Raw genomic sequence first — 22,702 nt, 5'->3', positions numbered from 1 at the left:
GAAACAAAAAAGTTATTCAAGGCCTCAGCCATTTCCCCATCCCCTACCACTAAGTCCCCCCTCTCATCCTCTAAGGGTCCAACGTTCACCCTAGCCAGCCTCTTCCTTTTTATATATTTATAAAAACTCTTGCTATCCTTTTTTATATTAAGCGCTAGCCCAGCTTCATAGTTTCTCCTACCCTTCTTTATCAACTTCTTTGTCAATCTTTGTTGACATTTAAACCTCTCCCAATCTTCTTCTCGCCCACTACTCTTAGCTACTCTAAACGCCTCCGCTTTTAATTTAACACTTTCCTTCACCTCCTTCGTTATCCACGGTTTATTACCTCTCCTCCTACGGTCCTTTTTAACCATCGGAATAAATTTCTGCTGAGCACCAAGAAAGATCTCCTTAAAGATCCTTCACTGCTCCTCAGCAGACCTACCTTCCAACGCGCTCCCCCAATCAACATTCGCCAATTCTTCTCTCATCCTACCGTACTCCCCTCTGTTTCAAAACAACAATTCTTTAAAAAATGACTAAAGAAAGAATATCAATTGGAAAGGAAGAGAAAATAAATAAAAGGGAAGAAGTTAAATAAGTGTTACAACCTAAGTACCAATAACTGCAATGGTGGGAAAAGGTGGGGGGCCATGGGAGCATTCAATGAAAACGTCGTAACGTGGAATGTTTAGGAAAAGAGACTTCAATATTATCTTGCAGCAAACTGGATATCAGATTAACTTAAAATAGTTACTTTCCTTAACATAGTAGGACATAAAACCTTTACACTACTACAGAGTCTTGTCCATCCTCAAAGGCTTGGTTAAATAAACCTATGAGGAACTGATCAAGATTCTCTGAAACTACTTCTCAGTTATACTATTAATAATTGCTGAATGATTCAGATTCCATCGATGAGCTGTAAGAGGGCAAAAATATATTGCAATTCATAGTAACATGAACTAGCAAAGAATCGAGAGTTTGGTCCGACCCTTGAAGACACTCTGCGAGACAGACTTGTTTGTGGACTTTGAAATGAAGCAATTCAAAGATGATTGCTCACTGAAAGTTCTTTAATGCCAGAACTTGTTGTTGAGATTGTGGTATCCATGGAATTGGTTGCACAAGAAACTTCCCAAATTGAAACTGGAGCCAAAACACGTAAAATGGGAGCTGACAGAAATAAATCTCTTAAAATGCAAGCATGCCAAATGTGTGCTCAGATGGGACACTCTCCAAATGAATGTTAGAGCAGAGAAAATAAATGTAGAAGCTGTGGTAAGAAAGGCCACATAACAAAGGCATGTGGGCATGACAGACGTCTCAAACCCCAAATGCGTGTAAATGCAAGTGCACATTAAGGTCTACAAAATATGTGATGGAGACAAAAATTCCCAAGATGATACAGTACTAAAGAAGGTCCAAGAACTAAATTAGGTGTCCTGTTCATGCAAGGGAATACACAAAGGTTCTGGGTTTATCCAAAGTTAAACAGGAAAGAAAAGATGGAAGTGGATATGGGAGCAATTGTGTCATTCATCTCAAAAAAATCTATATATGCAGAAGCTCAAACCTCGACCTCTAAGACCATCAAATATAATCCTGTGAATTTATGTCAACAAGGGAACTTGAATTAACCATCCAAATGAGTACTGCTATGGGGGATCAGAGTGATCATTCCTTCATGTTCGTGAAGCCAAATCCTGAGTCAACTGCTCAAAGGTCATCCAGAGGTAATAAGAATGAAAGTGCTTGCAAGAAGCTATTTCTAGTGGTTGAAACTTGACTCATTAATCAAAGAAAAAGTGGGACAATGCAGTCCTGGGCTTGGATTTGAAATACTCCACCTCTGCACCCATTTCATCCATGGGAATAACCAAGACAACCATAGAAGAGAATACACATAAACTTTGTGGGACTGTCCTAATTGACATGCACTCAAAATGGCCCAAAGTTATGGTGGTGAAATCTACCACAATGAAAAGAAAGACACTGAGGATATTGAAGATAAGATTCCAGAATGTCGTATCCTACCAAAATGAAGTCAACATCCACCAAAAAGTCTTTTGTAGTAATTGCACATATGTATATAATAATGCTTGGTAAAGTAACCTATGTTCATAGTGGGTGAGTGTTAATGTTTAAAGCAGATTGTCGTACTATTGAAATAAAGGGGGAGGGATTTTAAGTATTATAAACCAAAGCAGCTCTGTTTGATTATTCATGTGATTTACAGTGATATCATCACAGACATTCACAGACTAATAAGAACATAAGATCTAGGAGCAGGAGTAGGCCATCTGACCCCTCGAGCCTGCTCTGCCCTTCAATAAGATCATGACTGATCTTTTCGTGGATTCAGCTCCACTTACCCGCCCGCTCACCATAGTCCTTAATTCCTTTACTGTTCAAAAAGTTATCTATCCTTGCCTTAAAAACATTCATCGAGATGGCCTCAACTGCTTCACTGGGCAGCAAATTTCACAGATTCACAACCCTTTGGGTGAAGAAGTTCCTCCTCAACTCAGTCCTAAATCTGCTCCCTCTTATTTTGAGGCTATGCCCCCTAGATCTAGTTTCACCTGCCAGTGGAAACAACCTTCCTGCTTCTGTCTTATTTATTTCTTCATAATTTTATATGTTTCTATTCTTCTAAATTCCAATAAGTATAGCCCCAGTCTACTCAGTCTCTCCTCATAAGCCAACCCGCTCAACCGCAGAATCAACCTAGTGAATCTCCTCTGCACCCTTTCCTGTGCCAGTATATCCTTTCTCAAGTAAGGAGACCAAAATGTACGCAGTACTCTAAGTGTGGCCTCATCAGCACCTTATACAACCTAACCTCGCTTTTTAAAACTCCATCCCTCTAGCAATGAAGGACAGAATTCCATTTGGCTTCTTAATTGCCTGCTGCACCTGCAAACCAACTTTTTGTGATTCAGGCACAAGGAGACTCAGGACCCTCTGCACAGCAACATGCTGCAATTTTTTACCATTTAAACAGTAGTCCATTTTGCTGTTATTCCTACCAAAATGGATGACCTCACATTTACCAACATTATACTCCATCTGCCAGACCCTCGCCCACTCACTTAGACTATCTATATCCCTTTGAGATTTTCAGCGTCCTCTGCACACTTTGCTCGGCCAATCATCTTAATGTCATCTGCCAATTTTGACATAAGAACATAAGAAATAGGAGCAGGAGTAGGCCATCTAGCCCTTCGGGCCTGCCCCGCCATTCAATGAGATCATAGCTGATCTGTCGTGGCTCAGTTCCACCTTCCCGCCCTCTCCCCATAACCCTTAATCCCCTCTCTTATCAAAAACCCATCAACCCGCGTCTTAAAAATATTTAGCGAGGCAGCCTCCACCACTTCAACGGGCACTGCCCCCCCTTTATCTTGAGGCTGTGCCCCCTAGTCCTACTGTCTTTTTTGAGCGGGAAGAGTCTCTCCACCTCTATCCTATCCATCCCATTTATCATCTTATACGTCTCAATGAGATCGCCCCTCATTCTTCTAAACTCCAACGAGTACAAGCCTAGTTTATTCAGCCTCTCCTCATAGCTCAACCCCCTCAACTCCGGTATCAGCCTAGTAAACCTCCTCTGCACTCCCTCCAAGGCCAAAATATCTTTGCGCAGGTGCGGCGCCCAAAACTGCACACAGTACTCCAGCTGCGGCCTCACCAATGCCCTATACAGCTGCAGCAAGACCTCCCTACTTTTATATTCAATCCCCCTCGCTATGAAGGCCAGCATCCCATTCGCCTTCCTGACCACCTGCTGCACCTGCAAGCTGGGTTTTTGCGACTCATGCACAAGGACCCCGAGGTCCCTCTGCACCGTCGCCTGCTGCAGTTTTTCACCACGTAAGTAATAGTCCTTCCTACCATTCTTCCTACCAAAGTGGACCACCTCACACTTGCCAACATTAAATTCCATTTGCCATTTCCTGGCCCATTCGCCCAGCCTATCTAGATCCTTCTGCAGACTCTCCACACCCTCCGCACAATTTGCCGTTTCCCCAATCTTGGTGTCATCAGCAAATTTCGACACCCTACACTCGGTTCCCTCCTCCAGATCATCTATATAAATGGTAAAAAGCTGAGGCCCCAGCACCGACCCCTGGGGCACTCCACTAGTCACCATTCGCCAATCCGAATAGCACCTGTTGACCCCCACTCTCTGCCTCCTATTTGACAACCAATCCTCTATCCACGCTAACTCCCTACCCCCAACTCCATGTCCCTCGACCTTCTGCAATAACCTCTTGTGAGGTACTTTGTCAAACGCCTTCTGAAAATCCAGAAAGACCACTACACTACACTTGACACTTGACACACTACACTTGGTCCCCAAATCCAAAATATCTATGTAAATCGTAAACAATTGCGGTCCCAACACTGATCCCTGAGGCACACCACTAGTCACTGATCGCCAACTAGAAAAACACCCATTTACTCCCACCCTTTGCTTTCTGTTAGTTAACCATATTAGTCATAACGCCATGCAGCAGCCTTTGGTGCGGCACCTTGTCAAATGCCCTCTGGAAATCCAGATACACCATACCCACAGGTTCCCCATCATCCACTGTGCATGTAATGTTCTCAAAGAATTCCACCAAATTAGTCAAACATGACCTGCCCTTCATGAACCCATGCTGCATCTTTCCAATGGGACAATTTATATCTAGATGTCTCAGTATTTCTTCCTTAATGATAGATTCAAGCATTTTCCCTACTTCAGAAGTTAAGCTAACCGTTTTTCCCTCTCTTCCATCCTAGCCTGTAAGGAAGCAACACCTATCTAATAAAGCTCGACTAACTCGTTAAGTAACCCATCCTTTTCATTCTTCTACCTTGCTGTACAAGTGAGATGACCACATTAACATATAACAATTGGAATATGTGTTAATATGAGGTCACCAACTGAACCATATGAGCAAAACAATTGACACCAACAACCATTGATATCATAAGAGGAAGTGAAAGGTGTTAAACACTTGCTAAGTGACCCCAGTGCAACATACCATCAAACTGATATATCTTACAGTATTCTCCACTCACATCAGATCTCTGCAATGCGAGAGTCAGCAGCTGAGGAATTTCAGCTCATGATTCCATTCGCACAGCAAGGATTTGAATGCAAGTTGAACATCAGTAATGATATTCTCATCTACAGTCACTTTGAAAGTGAATTAAGACATGTCCAAATGCATGCCTCAAGGTCTTCGAGAGTGTAACCTCACCCCGAAGCGTGTAACATCATCTTGAACAATGACAAGTGTCTCTTCAGTGAAAGCAGAATTGTATTCTTCGGTCATGTGTTCAGCGATGAAGGAATATCACCTGATCTATGGAATATCAAAGTTATTACAAATGCTGCAGATCCTACAGATGTGCAGGAAGTCCAGAGTCTGCCAACACTCACCACATCCTGTGGTTGCTTCATTCCTGTCCTTGTTGCATTTTCTGTCCCCTCTACAAGAACTGATAAAAGTGACTACCAAATGGGAGCGGCCTGAAGTACAGAAACTGTACAGAAGTCAAATGATAGTTGCAAGAATCATGTAATCCATAAGTACACAAAGAGGCCATTTGGCGCATCTAGGCTGCACCCACTCTCCAAAAGAGCTTCCCACCTAGGCTCTTTTCTCTGCCCTTTCCCTGGCATTTGTCATGGCTAATCCTCCTAACTTACACAGTTTTGGACACTAAGGGGCGATGTAGCATGGCCAACACACCTAATCTGCACATTTTTGGACTGTGGAAGGAAACCAAAATAGGGAGAACATGCAATCTCCACACAGCCAGTGACTCGAGGCAGGAATAGAACCCGGGTCCCTGGCACAGTGAGATAGCAGTGCTAACAACTGTGCCACTGTGCCTATTTTGACCCTGTGAAAAGCATCCAGCTAGTGGCTAGCAGATCACCAACATCTGTAGAGCAATGTTATTTAAAAACAGAAAAGCGCTGTCAATCAGATGAGGGATCTTATATTTTCATCTCTACTTGTATGGAAGCAAGTTTGAAGTAATAAATGATCATAGACCACCGGTGAACTTGCACAACAATCCACATGGCAAAACACTCATTTGAATAGAACATTGAATGTTCAAAACTACAAGAGTATGAGTTCTGTGCTGAATAGCAGCCAGGCAAACTGAACTTAATGACCTATCTTTCACGGCATTCATTGCCCACAGTACCACTAATCGTAAAGAAAAGTTTGAACGTCTCAATTACGTAAGCCTAATTGCATTGCAAAAAGATCACTAAAACTAGCTGACATTAAAGTCAGAACAAAGCAAGGTGAAGCATTATAACTATGTATGCTGGCTACAGAATAATTAAACTGGAAGGATGTGATCAAGAAAGCATCTACAAATGAAATATCTCACGCACTACAAGGTCTTTTCATTGCTTGAAATGAGTTCACCATTATAACCACATCTGATCTTGCTTTGGTAGTAATTGTATTGCCATTCACAAAGATTGAGAGACTGTTTTGTTGACATAGCACATGAAGATGTCCAGGGTATTGCAAAAACTAAACAAGCCCTTGGGGAAATGGTATGATCCCCAGGAATTGATTGCACGGCAGAACATGAAATCAATCCATGTTTGCCATGCCAAGCAACCACAATCTCAAATCATTATGATGCTCTGAAGATGTCTGAATTACCTCCAGGACCATGGATTGAAGTTAACATTGATTTCACAGAATTGTCCACCGCTTGTTGTCATTAACGGCTGCAGCAGATACCCAGTCACAAAGATAGTTCTGCCTCCCTTAATGAAACCTACCATTCTGAAGCGTGCCCAGATTTTGGATTTGTTTCAAGTGTCGATAATGGTGAGAAATGACAATGGTTCCCCATTGAATAGTTTGTGAATTACCTGGAGTTCACTTGATGTACAATTACATTCTGTTGGTCAAGAGAAGTCGAGAGTTTTGTGCATAGGGGTGAAACTATGAGCAAGTAGGTAGTTTGCCCAGAATGAGTCTAACCCATTGCATTTCGGGTGTGCTGACGCCTGTGATGTCCCCAAACGCGGCATACTCGACTGCAAAATTTTTTTAAAAAGCCATACTTAGAGCTACAGCTGAGAGCAATCATGAAATCAAGAATTGTATTGCTGCCTTTGCAATTACAGAGTGACTCTCACGTAGTGACTGGAAAGCCAACAGCTACATTCACCTTTGCACATATAATGTACACATACGCCTTCCTTAGCTATCCTGTGGAGCGATTGATAAACACGTCTATGAACACAACTGAGAACAGAAGAATCCCGTGAAAGTAAATGCTCAGCTAAACATGAAATTTAGAGCTACGCTGTGAAAGTCAGGAGTTAAAGTGCTTATGAAATGTGATGATCATATTGAAAAGAAACCAATCTCCCAATAAATTTGTCCTTTCACCAGTACACAAGGATTGATGATCACTTTGATCGGTTTGTAAATCATCATAATGAAACGTCATTTTTTAAAGCATTTAAAACACATTGAATGCTCCTAACTTACATTAAATTGATCTTTCACTTCACCCTAGCTATGACTGTAACACTACATTCTGCACCCTCCTCTCCTTCTCCCCTATATATTCTATGAACTGTATGCTTTATCTGTATACATTGCACAAAACAATACTTTTCACTGTACCCCAATACATGTGACAATAATAAAAGAAAATCAAATAAACCAAACCAAATCAACATTGAATCTGATTTATATATCAATATCACAGTTGGAGAATGTGAGTTAAATGAGATGACACCTGATGTCAGACATTATCCCCTACATGCGAGAGATGTCCATCGTACTTAAGTGTTATGTTACAAAGTGAACTATTATCACTTGGTGAAAACACTTTTCAAATTATTGTATGTGTCTAAGTGCATTGTTAAATCAATAGAAATTTTAGAGTATCTAATAGTGTTATTGGTGAAGTTAAATGTTATATTTTGAGTTTATTACTTACATTTTTGGAAGCAAACAATTGAAATACACCTGTTACCTGGCAGGGGTGAAACCATGATCAAGTAGGTGATTTGTCCAGGACGAGGCTAGCCCATTGCACTTCGGGTGTGCTGACGCCTGCAATGTCCCCAGATGCGGGATTCTCGACTGCAAAATTTGTGGTAGTGGGGGACTACGTTTGCGCCCTCCCCTGATTTACCAATCAAATTAAACAGGAAAAGGATGTGGTATATTGAAAATTGCAATGAGCATTTTATCCACTTTTAGGCTGCCATGCACCTATAACAGGAGTTGGAGTCTAAGAAGGAGAACAAACAAATCCATATTTTAACAGCATGTGCAATTCTGATGCTGAATGTATCTTGAAGTAAAGTTTAAAGTTATTGTGAAAATCCCCTAGTCGCCACACTCCAGTGCCTGTTTCGGTACACTGAGGGAGAATTTAGCATGGCCAATGCATCTAACCAGCACGTCTTTGGACTGTGGGAGGAAACCGGAGCATCCAGAGGAAACCCATGCAGACACAGGGAGAATGTGCAAACTCCACACAGACTGTGACCCAAGGCAGGAATTGAACCCAGGTTCCTGGCGCTGTGAGGCAGCAGTACTAACCACTATGCCACCGTGCTGAACCTTAATTTTTTTTCTCCCAAGGACTTCACAAAAATCTTGCTAACTCTTGTAGTCAAAAGATACACACACTCACATCCCCCTGCAGAACTCACTCAATTGTGATCAGGAACCATGGCAAATGTTAGCCTTCATGGGGAATATTGAGGCTAACTGTTGTGCTCTTACCACAGTCTAAGCAGGTATCAATCAGTTAACTAGTATAGGCTCAGCATCACGTCTGGGGCTTGCTCTGTACACCAAAGCAGGCTGTGAATTCAACCATTGAAGGAGCTTGACAATTTTACTTTTCATTATTCCTTGAACTTAAATCGTAACACAAAATGTCATCAAGCAATGGAAATGGCAGTACTTCAGCGTATCTTGACTTTAGTCAGTCAGTTCCCCACTGGTTACCCTGCCCAGTCCATTTGCCTGACCCTACATCCATCCTCCTCTAGATTAATGGCATTTTGTGCTTCTGACCACTTTCCATTGGCCACTGATAAAAAATGCGTGACCATGGATGTTGAATAAGGCCAAGTCACAGCTGTGAAACCCACTATGTCAAGGAGCCTGTCAACAATCACTTTTCGGGCACGCTTGTTAATAATGTCTTCTTAATGAGATATTGGAGTATAATTTGCACCCGTATATAACATTCCGACAATGTCTCAATGTCCTCGGGGCAGGAGAAGAAAAATTTGCGTACAGGAATCCAAGGCATCCCCTGAATTGTTGGCTTAAACATTTTATTATTCTCTTCAGGCATAATTTACTGTTATCGGATTACCGTTGAGAAGATTATTTGAGCTTGTGTTTGTACAGCAAGTGAGACTTTGCTCATGCTGCATTTTAAAAGAAGCAGTGAGACAGAAGAAACATCTCATTAACTTGCATTATTGTGCTTTTGTGGCAGGTTCTTTATTGAATTATTTTCTTCCTCAGTGGGTAATTCTAACCTTCCCAGCAGGAGATTGCGAGATCAGATCAGGCAACCACATCATAAGATATAGGAGCAGAATTAGGCCATTAGGCCCATCGAGTCTGCTCTGCTATTCGATCATGGCTGCTCTGCTCCTCATCCTCATTTTCCTGTCTTCTCCCTATAACCCTTCAACCCATTACTAATTAAAAATCAGTCTACCTTCTCCTCAAATTTACTCACTGTCCCAGCATCCATCACACTTTGTAGTGAATTCCACAGATTCACAACCCTTTGGGATTAGTTTCTCCTCAACACTTTTAAATTTGCTACCCCTTATCCTAAATTTATGACTTCTAGTCAGACAGGTCCTAGAATATGGCCTGACTTTATTTTCTGTTGATTTCATGCAATATAATTGTTATAAACAAGAGCTGTAGATACTGAGCATTACCTGGCAAGGTCACGCTTTGAAAATTTGGGCCTGGAGGCCAGTGAAAGACGAGCATAGATTTTTAGACTTTTCGTTTATACTGTTCAGTTTTGTTGCATTAAGAATATATTTTATTCACAAAATAACTGAATAAACAGTACAAAACCCTTCAAAATGGCCATCATCACGCAATGATATTCAAGTTATCTACTGACGGATCAACTTGCACTCTGAAGTGCTTCAACATAGTTGTGATAAATGTAATATTCACTGTTTGCATTCAATGTTAGTCATACAGCCTGTGGGGTCTGTACAGTATCTAACCCTTCGGTGCCCTATGGCTAAAAGATCTTAGATAGTGACTTTTTCCCAGTGTGCCTCTGTGGTGGCTGCCCGAAGCTCTGGTGCATTCCTCAGCACGTAGTCCTTGACTCCGGAATGTGTCAGCCTGCCACTCTCGACTGGGGACAACTCTTTGTACAAGTTTTGAACAGACCAAAGTGTGCCTTTTACCGAGTTGATGATCGTCCAGCCATAGGTGATGTCTGTCTCGGAATGCATCCCTGGGAATGGCCCATAGAGCAGAGAGTGCTGCGTTGCACAGCTGCTCGGGACGAACCTCAACAAAACCACTTCATTTCTCTCCAGACCTTCTTTGCAAAGTGCATTCTGCTTTGAAGGTGGACAACAGTCTCCCCACCCCAGCCACTTTGAGGGCAACATGCACATGGGATGAGACTGCATGCAGGGAGGATCTGACAGGGAGGACTTTTCTCACCACCAGCCAAGCATATCTTGGTGCTTGTTTGAAAGTTTTGGTGATGGGGAATCTTGCAAAATCACTTTTGATTGTCTGCTCAAAGAACCATCACACAGCATCTGTCATCTCCTGTTTCCACATTAGGAACAGAACATCCCACCCTGTAGATTATGCTCAGTTGACTCATGTTGTGAAATCATATAATTACTGTAAAAAGGAATGGAGTTTGTTCCTCTTTACGGTGCATACTGCTTGCTGAGACAGAACCTTGCTTTGGATCTAATTACAGCAACTATTTATAATTGGATTGGAAATCATTCAAGAATTACAATGAAAAGCACAAATGCTGAATACATGAAATGGATATTAAAAATCTGAAAATAATTATACAGTGGGTCAATCAGATTGTATACGAATCTGCTATGCATTTCCAGGGGATTCTTTTTACAGATAAAAAGTACGCAGTCAAAGTATTTCCATTCTATTAACTGCTCCAGTCCGAATAAGATTATCTGCTTTCATTTGTGGTTTGTGGATATTGCTAACTGCATTTTAAGTGTCATCAATTCAACTGCGACCGGACTGCAATGCTACACTTAATTGCTTGGCCAAGCTGTGCCTGACTCTTTTTTTGAACTTAAGAGTCTAATCTGAAAATATTTTTAAACAATCAAACCCTTAAGAAAATGCATGGAACACGGAAACAATTCCAGCTTAAGATATATTTAAAGGGTTGGCAGAAATTATTCCAGCTCAAGCTATTTACTGGAGTTCTATGAGGATGTGTCTAGGGCGGTGGAAAGAGGAGAGCCGGTGGATGTGGTCTTTCTGGATTTTCAGAAGGCGTTTGACAAGGTACCTCACAGGAGGTTATTGCAGAAGGTCAGGGGACAGGGAGTTGGGGGTGGGGTGTTAGCGTGGATAGAGGACTGGTTGTCAAATAGGAGGCAGAGAGTGGGGGTCAATGGGTGCTATTCGGATTGGCGGATGGCGACGAGTGGAGTGCCTCAGGGGTTGGTGCTGGGGCCTCAGCTATTTACCATTTATATAGATGATCTGGAGGAGGGAACCGAGTGTAGGGTGTCGAAATTTGCTGATGACACCAAGATTGGAGGAAAGGCAAATTGTGCGGAGGGTGTGGAGAGTCTACAGAAGGATCTAGATAGGCTGGGCGAATGGGCCAGGAAATGGCAAATGGAATTTAATGTTGGCAAGTGCGAGGTGGTCCACTTTGGTAGGAATAATGGTAGGAAGGATTATCACTTACGTGGTGAAAAACTGCAGCAGGCGACGGTGCAGAGGGACCTTGGGGTCCTTGTGCATGAGTCGCAAAAACCCAGCTTGCAGGTGCAGCAGGTGGTCAGGAAGGCGAATGGGATGCTGGCCTTCATCGCGAGGGGGATTGAATATAAAAGTAGGGAGGTCTTGCTGCAGCTATATAGGGCATTGGTGAGGCCGCAGCTGGAGTACCGTGTGCAGTTTTGGGCGCCGCACCTGCGCAAGGATATTTTGGCCTTGGAGGGAGTGCAAAGGAGGTTTACTAGGCTGGTGCCGGAGTTGAGGGGGTTGAGCTATGAGGAGAGGCCAAATAAACTAGGCTTGTACTCGTTAGAGTTTAGAAGAATGAGGGGAGATCTCATTGAGACGTATAAGATGATGAATGGGATGGATAGGATAGAGGTGGAGAGACTCTTCCCGCTCAGAAAGGATAATAGGACTAGGGGACACAGCCTCAAGATAAAGGGGGGGTGGTTTAGAACAGAGTTGAGGAGGAACTTCTTCACTCAAAGGGTGGTGAATCTCTGGAATTCTCTGCCCGTTGAAGTGGTGGAGGCTACCTTGCTAAATATTTTTAAGACGCGGGTTGATGGGTTTTTGATAAGAGAGGGGATTAAGGGTTATGGGGAGAGGGCGGGAATGTGGAACTGAGCCACGACAGATCAGCCATGATCTTATTGAATGGCGGGGCAGGCTCGAAGGGCTGGATGGCCTACCTCCTGCTCCTATTTCTTATGTTCTTATGTTCTTATATCCCCAGCTTGGCTAGTCTCTCACTCCTCCATTAAACCAATCCTAGTTCATTGAGCAGTGTAGAAAAATATACGTTTAAATCAATAGAAGTACAAATTGGGAGAGGTGTGAGATCAGTTGTCAAACTGCTATGGTCCATTTAACATAAAGTCAAGATCATTGAATCAGTGAGAGTGCTACCGAACCATGCAGCCCAGGAGGTTTGATTCTTGCTCTGCATTGAGTTAGCTGATGTCAACTGGGTAGCAGTTGAGGCTGTCAAGTTGGGCCTCAGAATTTATGAGAATGGAAAGGGAAATTAAGTGAGGTTTCCCATTCTGATTGTCCATCTGTTGATACCTACTCCCTTGCTGGGAAATGCATGTCAGGATATCAGCTGGTGATGAGATCAGCTTCAGCTGTGGTGTTCCAAATTTGAAAAGCCTATCAACACTCTTGGCTCTTGCATGAAAAATGTTCACAAAACTGGATAGTTTGTAACTCTAAAGTCTGGAAGCGCACAACAGGTCAGTGTGTACTCTAATTGACCTGTCCTGTACTCATTCCCAGTATTTTTCCATTTCCAGCATTTGGATTTCTTTTTGTAAATTTTGGAGTGTGCTGCAATCAACATCATAATGTGTAGTTACTGAAAGTAAGGTCAGAATCGGTCAGTGCCCCATAGGTTGCTGTCTATTCTTAATAAAATTGCTTATGAGGTTCACGCATATAGAGCCTGACTACAAATCATATCACATCATGAAAATATTGTGATGCCATTAAACTAAGCAGCACGGGTCCTCTCCACCATTCTCTTACTATAGTCATGGTCCCGCTTTGAAAGGAAACTATTTTTGAGATTTGCAGTGTTATTATGTCAATATGTCTGTGGACATTGGCCTGTTTTTGCCTTGGAGTTGTACTTTAGAACTGTTAGTCAGAGCAAATTTAGAGTATTTTGGGTGAACCCTCCCAGTTATGGAGTTATACTCATGGAGCTGAAGAAGGCTGGCAGTATATCATTTTGAAATAAATAAAATGACTATGTCCATCCAGCATGTGAGAACCAGGACTGAGATATATCAGAGAGACAACTGTGGGCATACCAGTACCTTCTTTTAAAATATTTAGTGTTGTTTGATCATTTTCTTTTGTTCATTCAAGGGTTGTGGGTGATTCTGACTAGTTCAGCATTTATTGTCCTTTAAAAGGTGAGCTGCCTTCTTGAACTGATGCAGTCCATGTGATGTCAGTACACCTACAGTGCTGTTAAGAAGGGGGTTCCAGGATTTTGACCCAACAACAGTGAAGGGACAGCAATATACTTCCAAGTCAGGATGGGGGTGAATGCTTTGGAGGGAAACCTCCAGGTGGTGGTGTTCCCAGGTATCTACTACTCTTGTCTTTATAGATGGTAATGGTCATGGGTTTAGAAGGTGCTGCCTAAAGAGTCTTTTGAGTTGCTTCAGTGCATCTTGTAATTGGTACACGTGGCTGCCAGTGAGTGTCACTGGCAGAGAGATTAAATGTTTGTGGATGGGATTCCAATCTAGTGGGCTGCTTTGTCCTGAATGGTGTTGGTCTTCTTGAGTGTTGTTGGAGTTGCACTCATCCAGGCATGTGGAGAGTATTCCATAACACTCCTGACTTGTGCTTTGAACATGTGAAGAGCTTTTGGGGAGTCAGAAGGTGAGTTACTCACCTCAGGATTCCAAGCCTCTGACTCACTCTTGTAGCCACAGTGTTTATATGGCTAATCTAGTTCAGTTTCTGGTCAATGGTAACCCCCAGGATGTTGATAGTGGAGCATTCAGCAACGGTAAATGTCATTGAATGTCGAAGGGTGATGGTCTTTGCCTGGCACCTGTGTGGTACAAATGTTTTTTGACACTTGTCAGTCCAAGCCTGTCTTGTTGTATTTGGACATGGACTGCTTCGCTGAAGCAGGGCCTGGAAGCACAATGTGGTGGGAGCAGGGCCTAGAGTGTCCCGCAAGGGTGTGGAGAGGGGTTGGGGGGAGAATAATGTGGTGAGAGTGTGGGAGGGGAAAATAGTGCGGTGAAGAGGTAGAGAGGGAGAGTGTCGTGGATAGGAGGGGGAGAGAGTGTGGTGAGGGGAAGGAGTAGGGAGAAAGTGGAGGGGTGGTTGTTGGAGGGGGGAGAGAGGGTGGAGAGAGAGAAGTGATGGCCTTTGGATAGTATAGTGTACATATTCATTAATGGCAGCTTTATATGAAATATAAAGCACAACAATAGGTCATTTGGCTATCAGTCTCTGCTCAGCAACTCTGCGCTGTCGTGTGTTGTGAAGGCCTCCTTGGAGAACGCTTACCTGAAGATCAGAGGCCGAATGCCCGTGAACGCTGAAGTGTTCGCCAACAGGAAGAGAACACTCTTGCCTGGTGGTCAAAGCGCCACAGCGAAACTCATAAGAGCAGGATATGGCGTTTGACTCATCGACCGACAGATCCGACACGCCACAGTGAAAAACAGCACCGACCTCCTCAGAAGACAAGCACAGGACATGATGGACAGAGTACCCTTCATCATCCAGTACTTCCCTGGAGTGGAGAAGCTATGACATCTTCTCAGAGCCTTCAACATGTCATTGATGAAGACGAACATCTTGCTAAGGCCATCCCCACACCCCCACTTCTTGCCTTCAAACAATCGCACACCATCAAACAGGCCATTGTCCGCAGCAAACTACCCAGCCTTCAGAAGAACAGTGACCACAACACCACACAACCCTGCCACAGCAAACCCTGCAAGACGGACTGGATCATCAACATGGAAACCATCATCTCATGTGAGAATACCATCCACCAAGTACACGGTACATATTCTTGCAACTTGGTCAACGTTGTCTACCTGATACACTGCAGGAAAGGATGTCCCCAGGCATGGTACATTGGGGAGACCATGTAGACGCTACGACAACGGACGAATGAACACCGCGTCGACCACCAGGCAAAACTGATCTCTTCCTGTTGGGGAATTCTTCAGCAGTCACGGGTATTCAGCTTCTGATCTTCGGGTAAGTGTTCTCCAAGGTGGCTTTCACAACACATGACAGCATTGAGTTGCTGAGCAGAGACTGATAGCCAAGTTCTGCACACATGAGGATGGCCTCAACTGGAATCTTGGGTTCATGTCACACTATAACAACTTGCCTGGGCTTGCACAATCTCACTAACTTGTCCTGTCTGGAGACAATACACATCTCTTTAACCTGTGCTTAAAGCTCTCTTCACTCATATTGTCTGTACCTTTAAGACTTGATTACCTGTAAAGCCTTGCTTTCCAATCATCATTTTGTAAATTGAATTTGTGTCTTTATATGCCCTGTTTGTGAACAGAACTCCCACTCACCTGACGAAGGGGCAGCGCTTCGAAAGCTAGTGGATTTTGCTACCAAATAAACCTGTTGGACTTTAACCTGGTGTTGAGAGACTTCTTACTTTGTTTACCCCAGTTCAACACTGGCATCGCCACATCATGCCTATTTATAAAACCCAAGATTCAGTATAATTTATTAACTGCTTTCTCAACCTGCCCTGCCACCTTCAATGATTTATGCACATATACACCCAACTCCCTTTGCTCCTGCATTTCCTTTCTAATTGTACCTTTACATTGTGTCACCTTTCCTCATTCTTCTGACCAAAATGTATCACTTCACATTTTTCTACATTAAATTGCATCTGCCATGTGTCTGCCCATCAATCAGCCTGTCTGCATTCTCTATTCTTCTCACAGTTCACAATATTTCCAAACCTCGCATCACCTTCAAATTTTAAAACTATGCCGTCTATACCCAGGTTCTAGATTATAAGTAAAAATAAAGAAAATCAATGATACCTCCATATACTGCTAATCCAAAGTAAAGTCTTCTGTAATTTATGTTTCTTTTTAATAGGACTGAACTAAATAATGAAACTGTGACATGATGAATTTCTAGCTATGCTAAAGACTAATGATTGTTCAAAATTAACTGTCTACCACTATTAACATTTTTCCACATAAAAAGCTTTGTTTTATTGATGTTTGGGAACTCAAGTGATTAGTATATAGGAAAACAATGTAATAGTGGAATTCGAAATGATATGATCAACACATTTACTTCGAGCTCTTTCACCTCAAAATGTTTCACTACACGACTGGTGATCAGGATGGGAATCCTGAGGAATATCACCAGTGCCTCCACCACACCCCTGCCCTCGTCTCCCTGAACCGAGAGAAAGCAAGTTAAAATGTAGCATCTCAACTGAGATCGGCAAACTCAGAAATTACACTTTGGATTTTCTTAATATGGTTGAGAGTAGTCACAGATTGTGTCAACTAAACATGGCAATGTTTTACCATGGCAAGATCTCTTTTAATATTGAAAACATTATTGAACTGCATGTTCTTGGATTAATTGTCTTTATTCATGATCATTTCTCATGTTTAGGAACATTTAGCCAAACAGACTTATGCTGCAGGGAGCATGACCATTGTGAGCATCAAATATCTGCTTTTGAATACAAATATGGAATGATGAATTTAAGGCTGAATACAATATCCCATTGTGACTGCGATTATAGGTAAGCCCAAAGTCAACATCTATCACTTTAAACCACCAACAGGAGAAGACACACTAAAGGAAGAAATAATGGACCAAATTTTATGGTTTCTGGATTGTCAGAGACCAGACCTATGACTGAAGATGCATGTTGGGATCTTATGGAAGCCCTGGTGTACTTATCTCTGTAGGGATTGCCCAGGAAGCTTGAACTTTTAAAGGGCAATTCCCTAGTCCCCGGGACCCTCTAAGAATGTCACTGACTCTAAGTTACAATCTGAGATATCTCTGATGTACTGTTAGGGAGTTGGAATTAAATAAAAAGTAAAAAACTGGATAAAAAAAGATAGGGGTTTAGCTGCACTGAGGATTTGTGAGATGCAGTTTAACCCAGTAGCAGGGTGAAACATACTTTCTTAAGCAAAGTGAAGGCTAGTAGTTGCAAAGCAGAGCTCTCTTGTACAGAATCAAGCTGTTTTGCTAAAAAAAAGAAGTCTGTGTCACACCCCATAAATTCTACTCTAAATTATAAGAAAGGCTCCCAAAGAAGGATACAGGTCCTGTGTGGCAATTATTTGCTAGCTTTGGCTCAGTGCTAAAAGCAAGGGATGTTGTTTTGGGGTTTCTTGGAGTTTGGAAATGCACATGGATTTGGATTGGCAGGTAATTTAAACATACCATCTGGGTAATCATTATTCTTCTTAATAGTAAATGTTGTTCTTTACTGTTGTTTTTCTTGTTGTGTGTTTAAAGTTTATTTGAATAATTTACAACAAGACAGATCTCCTATCTCCATTGGGTTTAGTCTCTTTTCTCGGATTTTTCAACAAAATTGCACAAAAAAGATTTAAGAACTGACATTCCAAGTTTCCCTTGAGATTTGAGATACTGTTGCATTGAACATCATCAGGGTTTATAACAGTACCAACCTGAATAGTTACCCAGGAAATGTTAGACAGAATAAAGCTAGTCAAATTCCTGGGTAACCCAGGGATCGACGGGCTAGATGGCCTACTCCTGCTCCTATTTTCTTATGTAACCCAAAACTGGCACCCTCCATTCCATAGTAAGCAGCCTAGCACCAGTTTCCCACCACCAACATCCTTTATCGTGCACCAAACGAAAGGGCCATGCTTTTGGCTTACAGTCAGCTAGTCTTCACCTCGGGACCTACAACAATAGTCCAGGTAAAGCACCAAGCTTCCAAACCCCTACTAACTGCTTCCCATTGGGCAAGCCTCTGCCCATTCAATAAGACAGCTTGTCCTCCACAAAGCCCACAGGGAGATCTATTGTTGACTTCCTGTGGCTTTTGTGGCCATCATAACACCCCTCCCTACTTAGCTCAATGTGTCTCCCAGCACCCCCACGGTAAGGAGGTCCTTTCCATCCCTTTGCACTTGATCGGAGGTCTATTGAAGGCAGGTTTGGGTCAGGCAATGTGAACCAAACAGAGCACCTTCTTTTCCGAATGGAGCATCGCAGAGTTACCCATGCAGGTTCCTCTCAGCTTCCGAGTCGGCCTGGAGGCCCACATCTTCAGCCTCCATCTCCGAGCCCTTACCTTCACTATCCAGAGGGGCCAACATGGAGTCAGCTTCAAGCTGAGGGCTGGCACTGGTAGCGGCTATTTCCATGGCTGCTTGGGCATGAACTCCCTGGTTCTAAGTAGCTTTCATAGGGTTTTACCTTTTACCTTGAACTTTGACTTTGTAAGATACTGGTCCCATTTTCACCAGGAACCAATCTGGGACCATCCTTGAAGCTGCTCATGTGGACCAGAACACCTGTTGCAAAAATTCTTTCTGTCCTTGCAAAGTTGTAGTTTCCTTGGACTTTGCTGTTGGGACTCTGCCAAGTGTGGGAACAGGAGGCTCAAACTGGTACAAAGCCAGTTCCATTATCAGTTCTGCTGGAACAACACCTGTTGTTGTGTGTATTGCGGTCCTGTAATCAAAAATAAATCATACCAGTTTAGTCTCCATGGATGCCGCCGGTTGTTTCTTCATGCCATTTTTGAAGGTTTGAACCACCTGTCTTGCTGGTCCATTTGACAGTGGGTGATAAGGTGCTGTTCGGACACGTCAGATACCATTGGAGAATGCAAACCTCTCAAAATCACTGCTAGTAAAGGCCGTGTCATTATCGGAAACCTGGAGTTCCAGTATTCCACGTATATTGAAACTTTGTCATAGTTTCTGGATCGTAGCCTGAGAAGTTATGGAGCCATGCACCTCCAATCACTGGGACTGTGTGTCCGCCATGATTAAAAACATGGAGCTCATAAAAAGGCCTGCAATGTCCACAGGTACATTCACCCATGCACTGCCAGGCCACTCCCATGGACGGAGGGAGGCTAAGGTGGCAGTTTTTGACTTTCCTGGCACAGGTCACATCACTTCACCAAGTCTGTGATGTCAGGGTCAAGACCAGGCCACCAGACATAATTTCTAGCTAGCATCTTCATTTTTGATATTCCCAAGTGGCCATTATGTAGTTTTGTTAATATTGGACATTGTCCTGGGGGGTGAAACAATTACGTAGCATCCCCAAAAAACGATCCTGTCCCTGGCACTAAATTCAACTTTCTTAATGAGGTAGGGTTTCATTTCTTTGGAGCGTCAGCCTTGGAATCCATTATATCGGATCATGTGCCTTATTTTAGATAAGGTTGGATCATTTTTGGGTCCAGGCTTTAATCTGCCTCAGTGACACTGACAAGGTCTCCAAAAAGTTCAGATTTATCACAACTTCTTCCAAAGCTGATAAAGGAGCCAGGCTTGTAGTCAATGGAAGGTGACTCAGAGCATTAGCACTGGCTGTCTGGTTCCATGGCGGTGTCCCAGAAAATATTCATTGGCCACTAATAATAAAGCCCAGCATTGTAGCTGATTGGAGGCGATGGGGCGGAGGTGGGGGGGGTGGGGGGCGGATTATCTTGTCCTCTTTGAAGAGGCCCAATAAAGGTTTATGGTCGGTAACTATAAAAACCTTCGACTGTGGACGTATTGATGGAACTTCTTCACACAAAATAGGATCACCAATCCTTCCTTTTCAATTGCTCTGCATCCGAAAGATTCTGGAAACTTTTCCATCCCATCTTTCCGACAATGTGACAGCACAGCACCAACCCCATACAGGGAAGCATCACAAGTTAATACAACTTCCTTCTTAGGGTCAAAATGGGCCTGTAAGTTAGATGACAGTAACTGACGTTAAACTTTAGAAAAGACCTCTGCCTGTGGAGCTTCCCAGGACCATTTCTGGCATTTTGGTAGTAGGCATGCAAGGCTGCCAGCGTGGAAGCCAAATTCAGGATAAATTTTCCATAATAATTGACTAATCTCAGGAAGGATTTTAAGTCTGTGGTGTTCCTTGGCATTGGTTCTTTCTTGAGGGCCTTTACTTTATCCTCTACTGGATGTAAATCCTTGATATCCACTTGGCAGCCTAAAAAGGTTACTTTGACTACTTGGAAAAGGCATTTCTCCCTCTTCAAGCAAATTCCTGCTCTAGAAAATCTCTGCAAGACTTTTTCTAGGTTGGCCAGGTGTTCCTGTTCAGAAGCCACGTGACCAAGATGTCATCTAAATATACTGCTACCTTGGATAGCCCTTGAAGGATTTAATCCATAATTCTTTGGAAGATGGCACATGCTGACGAGACCCCTCCCACACAAGGCAAACAGACATGCTCAGAGTCCCTTATGTGTGTTTAATTATCACATATTTCTAGGCAGACTCGTCCAATTCAAGCTGAAGATAGGCGTGGCTCATGTGCAACTTAGAAAATGCCTTACCGCCTGTTAGCTTAGATTATAAATCTTTGATTTGGGGCAAGGGATATCTATCATGTTTGGAGATCAGATTGACTGTTAGTTTATAGACTCCACAAAGATTAACTGTTTTGTTGGGAACAGGCACTACAGGGGCAGCCCATTCTGCAACTTGCACAGGCCTTATTATACTAAGCCTTCAAGGCATCCTTGTTAAGTTTCCACCATCTTCAGCATGGAGAAAGGGACTGGCCTGGCTCTGAAATGCCCAGGTGTAGTGTCAGGGTCAATGTTAATCATTGCCTTGGCTCCTTTTATTTTCTCCAGGCCCTCATGTATAAGTCCAGGGTATCTATTGATAACTTTGTACAGTGTCCCCATGCCTAGCCTGAAGATTTCCAACCAGTTCAGCCAAATCTGCTGGAGTCAATCTCTCCCCATAAGGCTTGGTGTGTGTTCCCATACGACGAGTGGGAGATGAGCTGTTACTGGGGCCATTGTGGTGCCTTTTATTTGTAAAGGTTCCCGTTTAGACAGTCTTCATATTTTCCAATCTCAGGAACTGGAAGCCAGATTGGAAATGCTTATATATCTGTTCTCTGATAGCGGAGACTGCAGCTCCCACATCCACCTCCATTATTGGGGCAACTTACATTATTCATAACAATATGATTTATTTGTAGTGTTCCTGTGTCTGGAAGGGAGCATACCTGCATGGTATGTTCAGGTACTGGCCTCGGCTTTCTTCCTAGGCAGCAGGTGTTTTGCCTGTTCCTGAAAGTTCGCTGTGGCCATGTTCTTTGACAGTGCTTGCAATAATCCATCATCTGGATTATGGATCCAGAAACTGCACCTTTCTGAAGTATGTTCCCTAATACTCTTGGGGCTGTCACTGCCTTTCATTGATTGTCTGATGGTGACATGAGGGTTCCTAGATCACCTGTTTTACAAAAGCATTCTCCATTGAGGACCATTTTCCCAAAATCCCTCTCTCTAATTGGATGCCCCTAGTAGTTTCTGAGCCCTTTTTCTTTGCATTCTCAAGCGATAAGGCTATTTCAATGATTTTTTTTAGTCCAATTTGGGTTCTACCAACAGCTTCTCTTTTGGATGGTTTGGTCATTTATGTTACATACCAATCTGTCTTGCAACATTTCATTGAGAGATACTCCAAATTCACAATATTCAGTTAATTTCTGCAACCTAGCCAAGGACTCAGTGACAGGTGCCCCAGGAGTTCTCCCAACCATGCTGAAGCGATATCTCTGGAGAAATACAGAGAGCGTCAGGGCATTGTAGATTTTCACCAGGTCTACTTGCTCATTAAAAGTTTTTGAGTCGGACAACCAAATAGATCAGACTTCTTATCACACAAAGTCAAGGATCTGCATGCTGTCAACAGTATAACTTTTTGTTTTCTACCTCTTTCAATGTTGTTAGCATGTAAGGAATAACACAGGCTCTCAGTTTACTAAGCCCGGTCTTCCCCATTGGTGTCTTAAGGCTCAGGTTTCCTGAAAAGAGGCATAAAGAGTTTTTTTACTATTGAACATTCTTGACTTACAGACGTTCTCTGGAGGGAAAGAGGGAGGAAAAAATTCTCCTTGTTGCCAAAGTAGTAATTCAGCCAAATTCCAGTTTCCCATCACCAACA

General features: G+C 42.9%; 1 protein-coding gene and 1 non-coding gene across 2 annotated transcripts in view; both read left to right on the top strand.

Moving 5' to 3' along the window:
- Positions 1-22,702, top strand: part of pla2g3 (phospholipase A2 group III) — a 50,117-nt gene that overhangs the window by 13,295 nt on the left and 14,120 nt on the right. The window contains exon 2 of the mRNA XM_080208678.1: positions 17,163-17,295. Coding sequence (XP_080064804.1) covers positions 17,163-17,295 — 133 coding nt within the window. The remainder of the gene's footprint in view (positions 1-17,162; positions 17,296-22,702) is intronic.
- Positions 8,003-8,166, top strand: LOC145356222 (U1 spliceosomal RNA). Its single transcript, XR_013889089.1, has one exon. It is a non-coding gene; the product is annotated as a U1 spliceosomal RNA (small nuclear RNA).

This window comes from Carcharhinus amblyrhynchos, chromosome 20 (assembly GCF_965287045.1).
Source record: "Carcharhinus amblyrhynchos chromosome 20, sCarAmb.v2.hapA, whole genome shotgun sequence".
Classification (NCBI taxonomy): domain Eukaryota; kingdom Metazoa; phylum Chordata; class Chondrichthyes; order Carcharhiniformes; family Carcharhinidae; genus Carcharhinus; species Carcharhinus amblyrhynchos.
The sequence above is the reverse complement of the archived record's forward strand: the minus strand, read 5'-3'. Positions and strand labels throughout refer to the sequence as shown.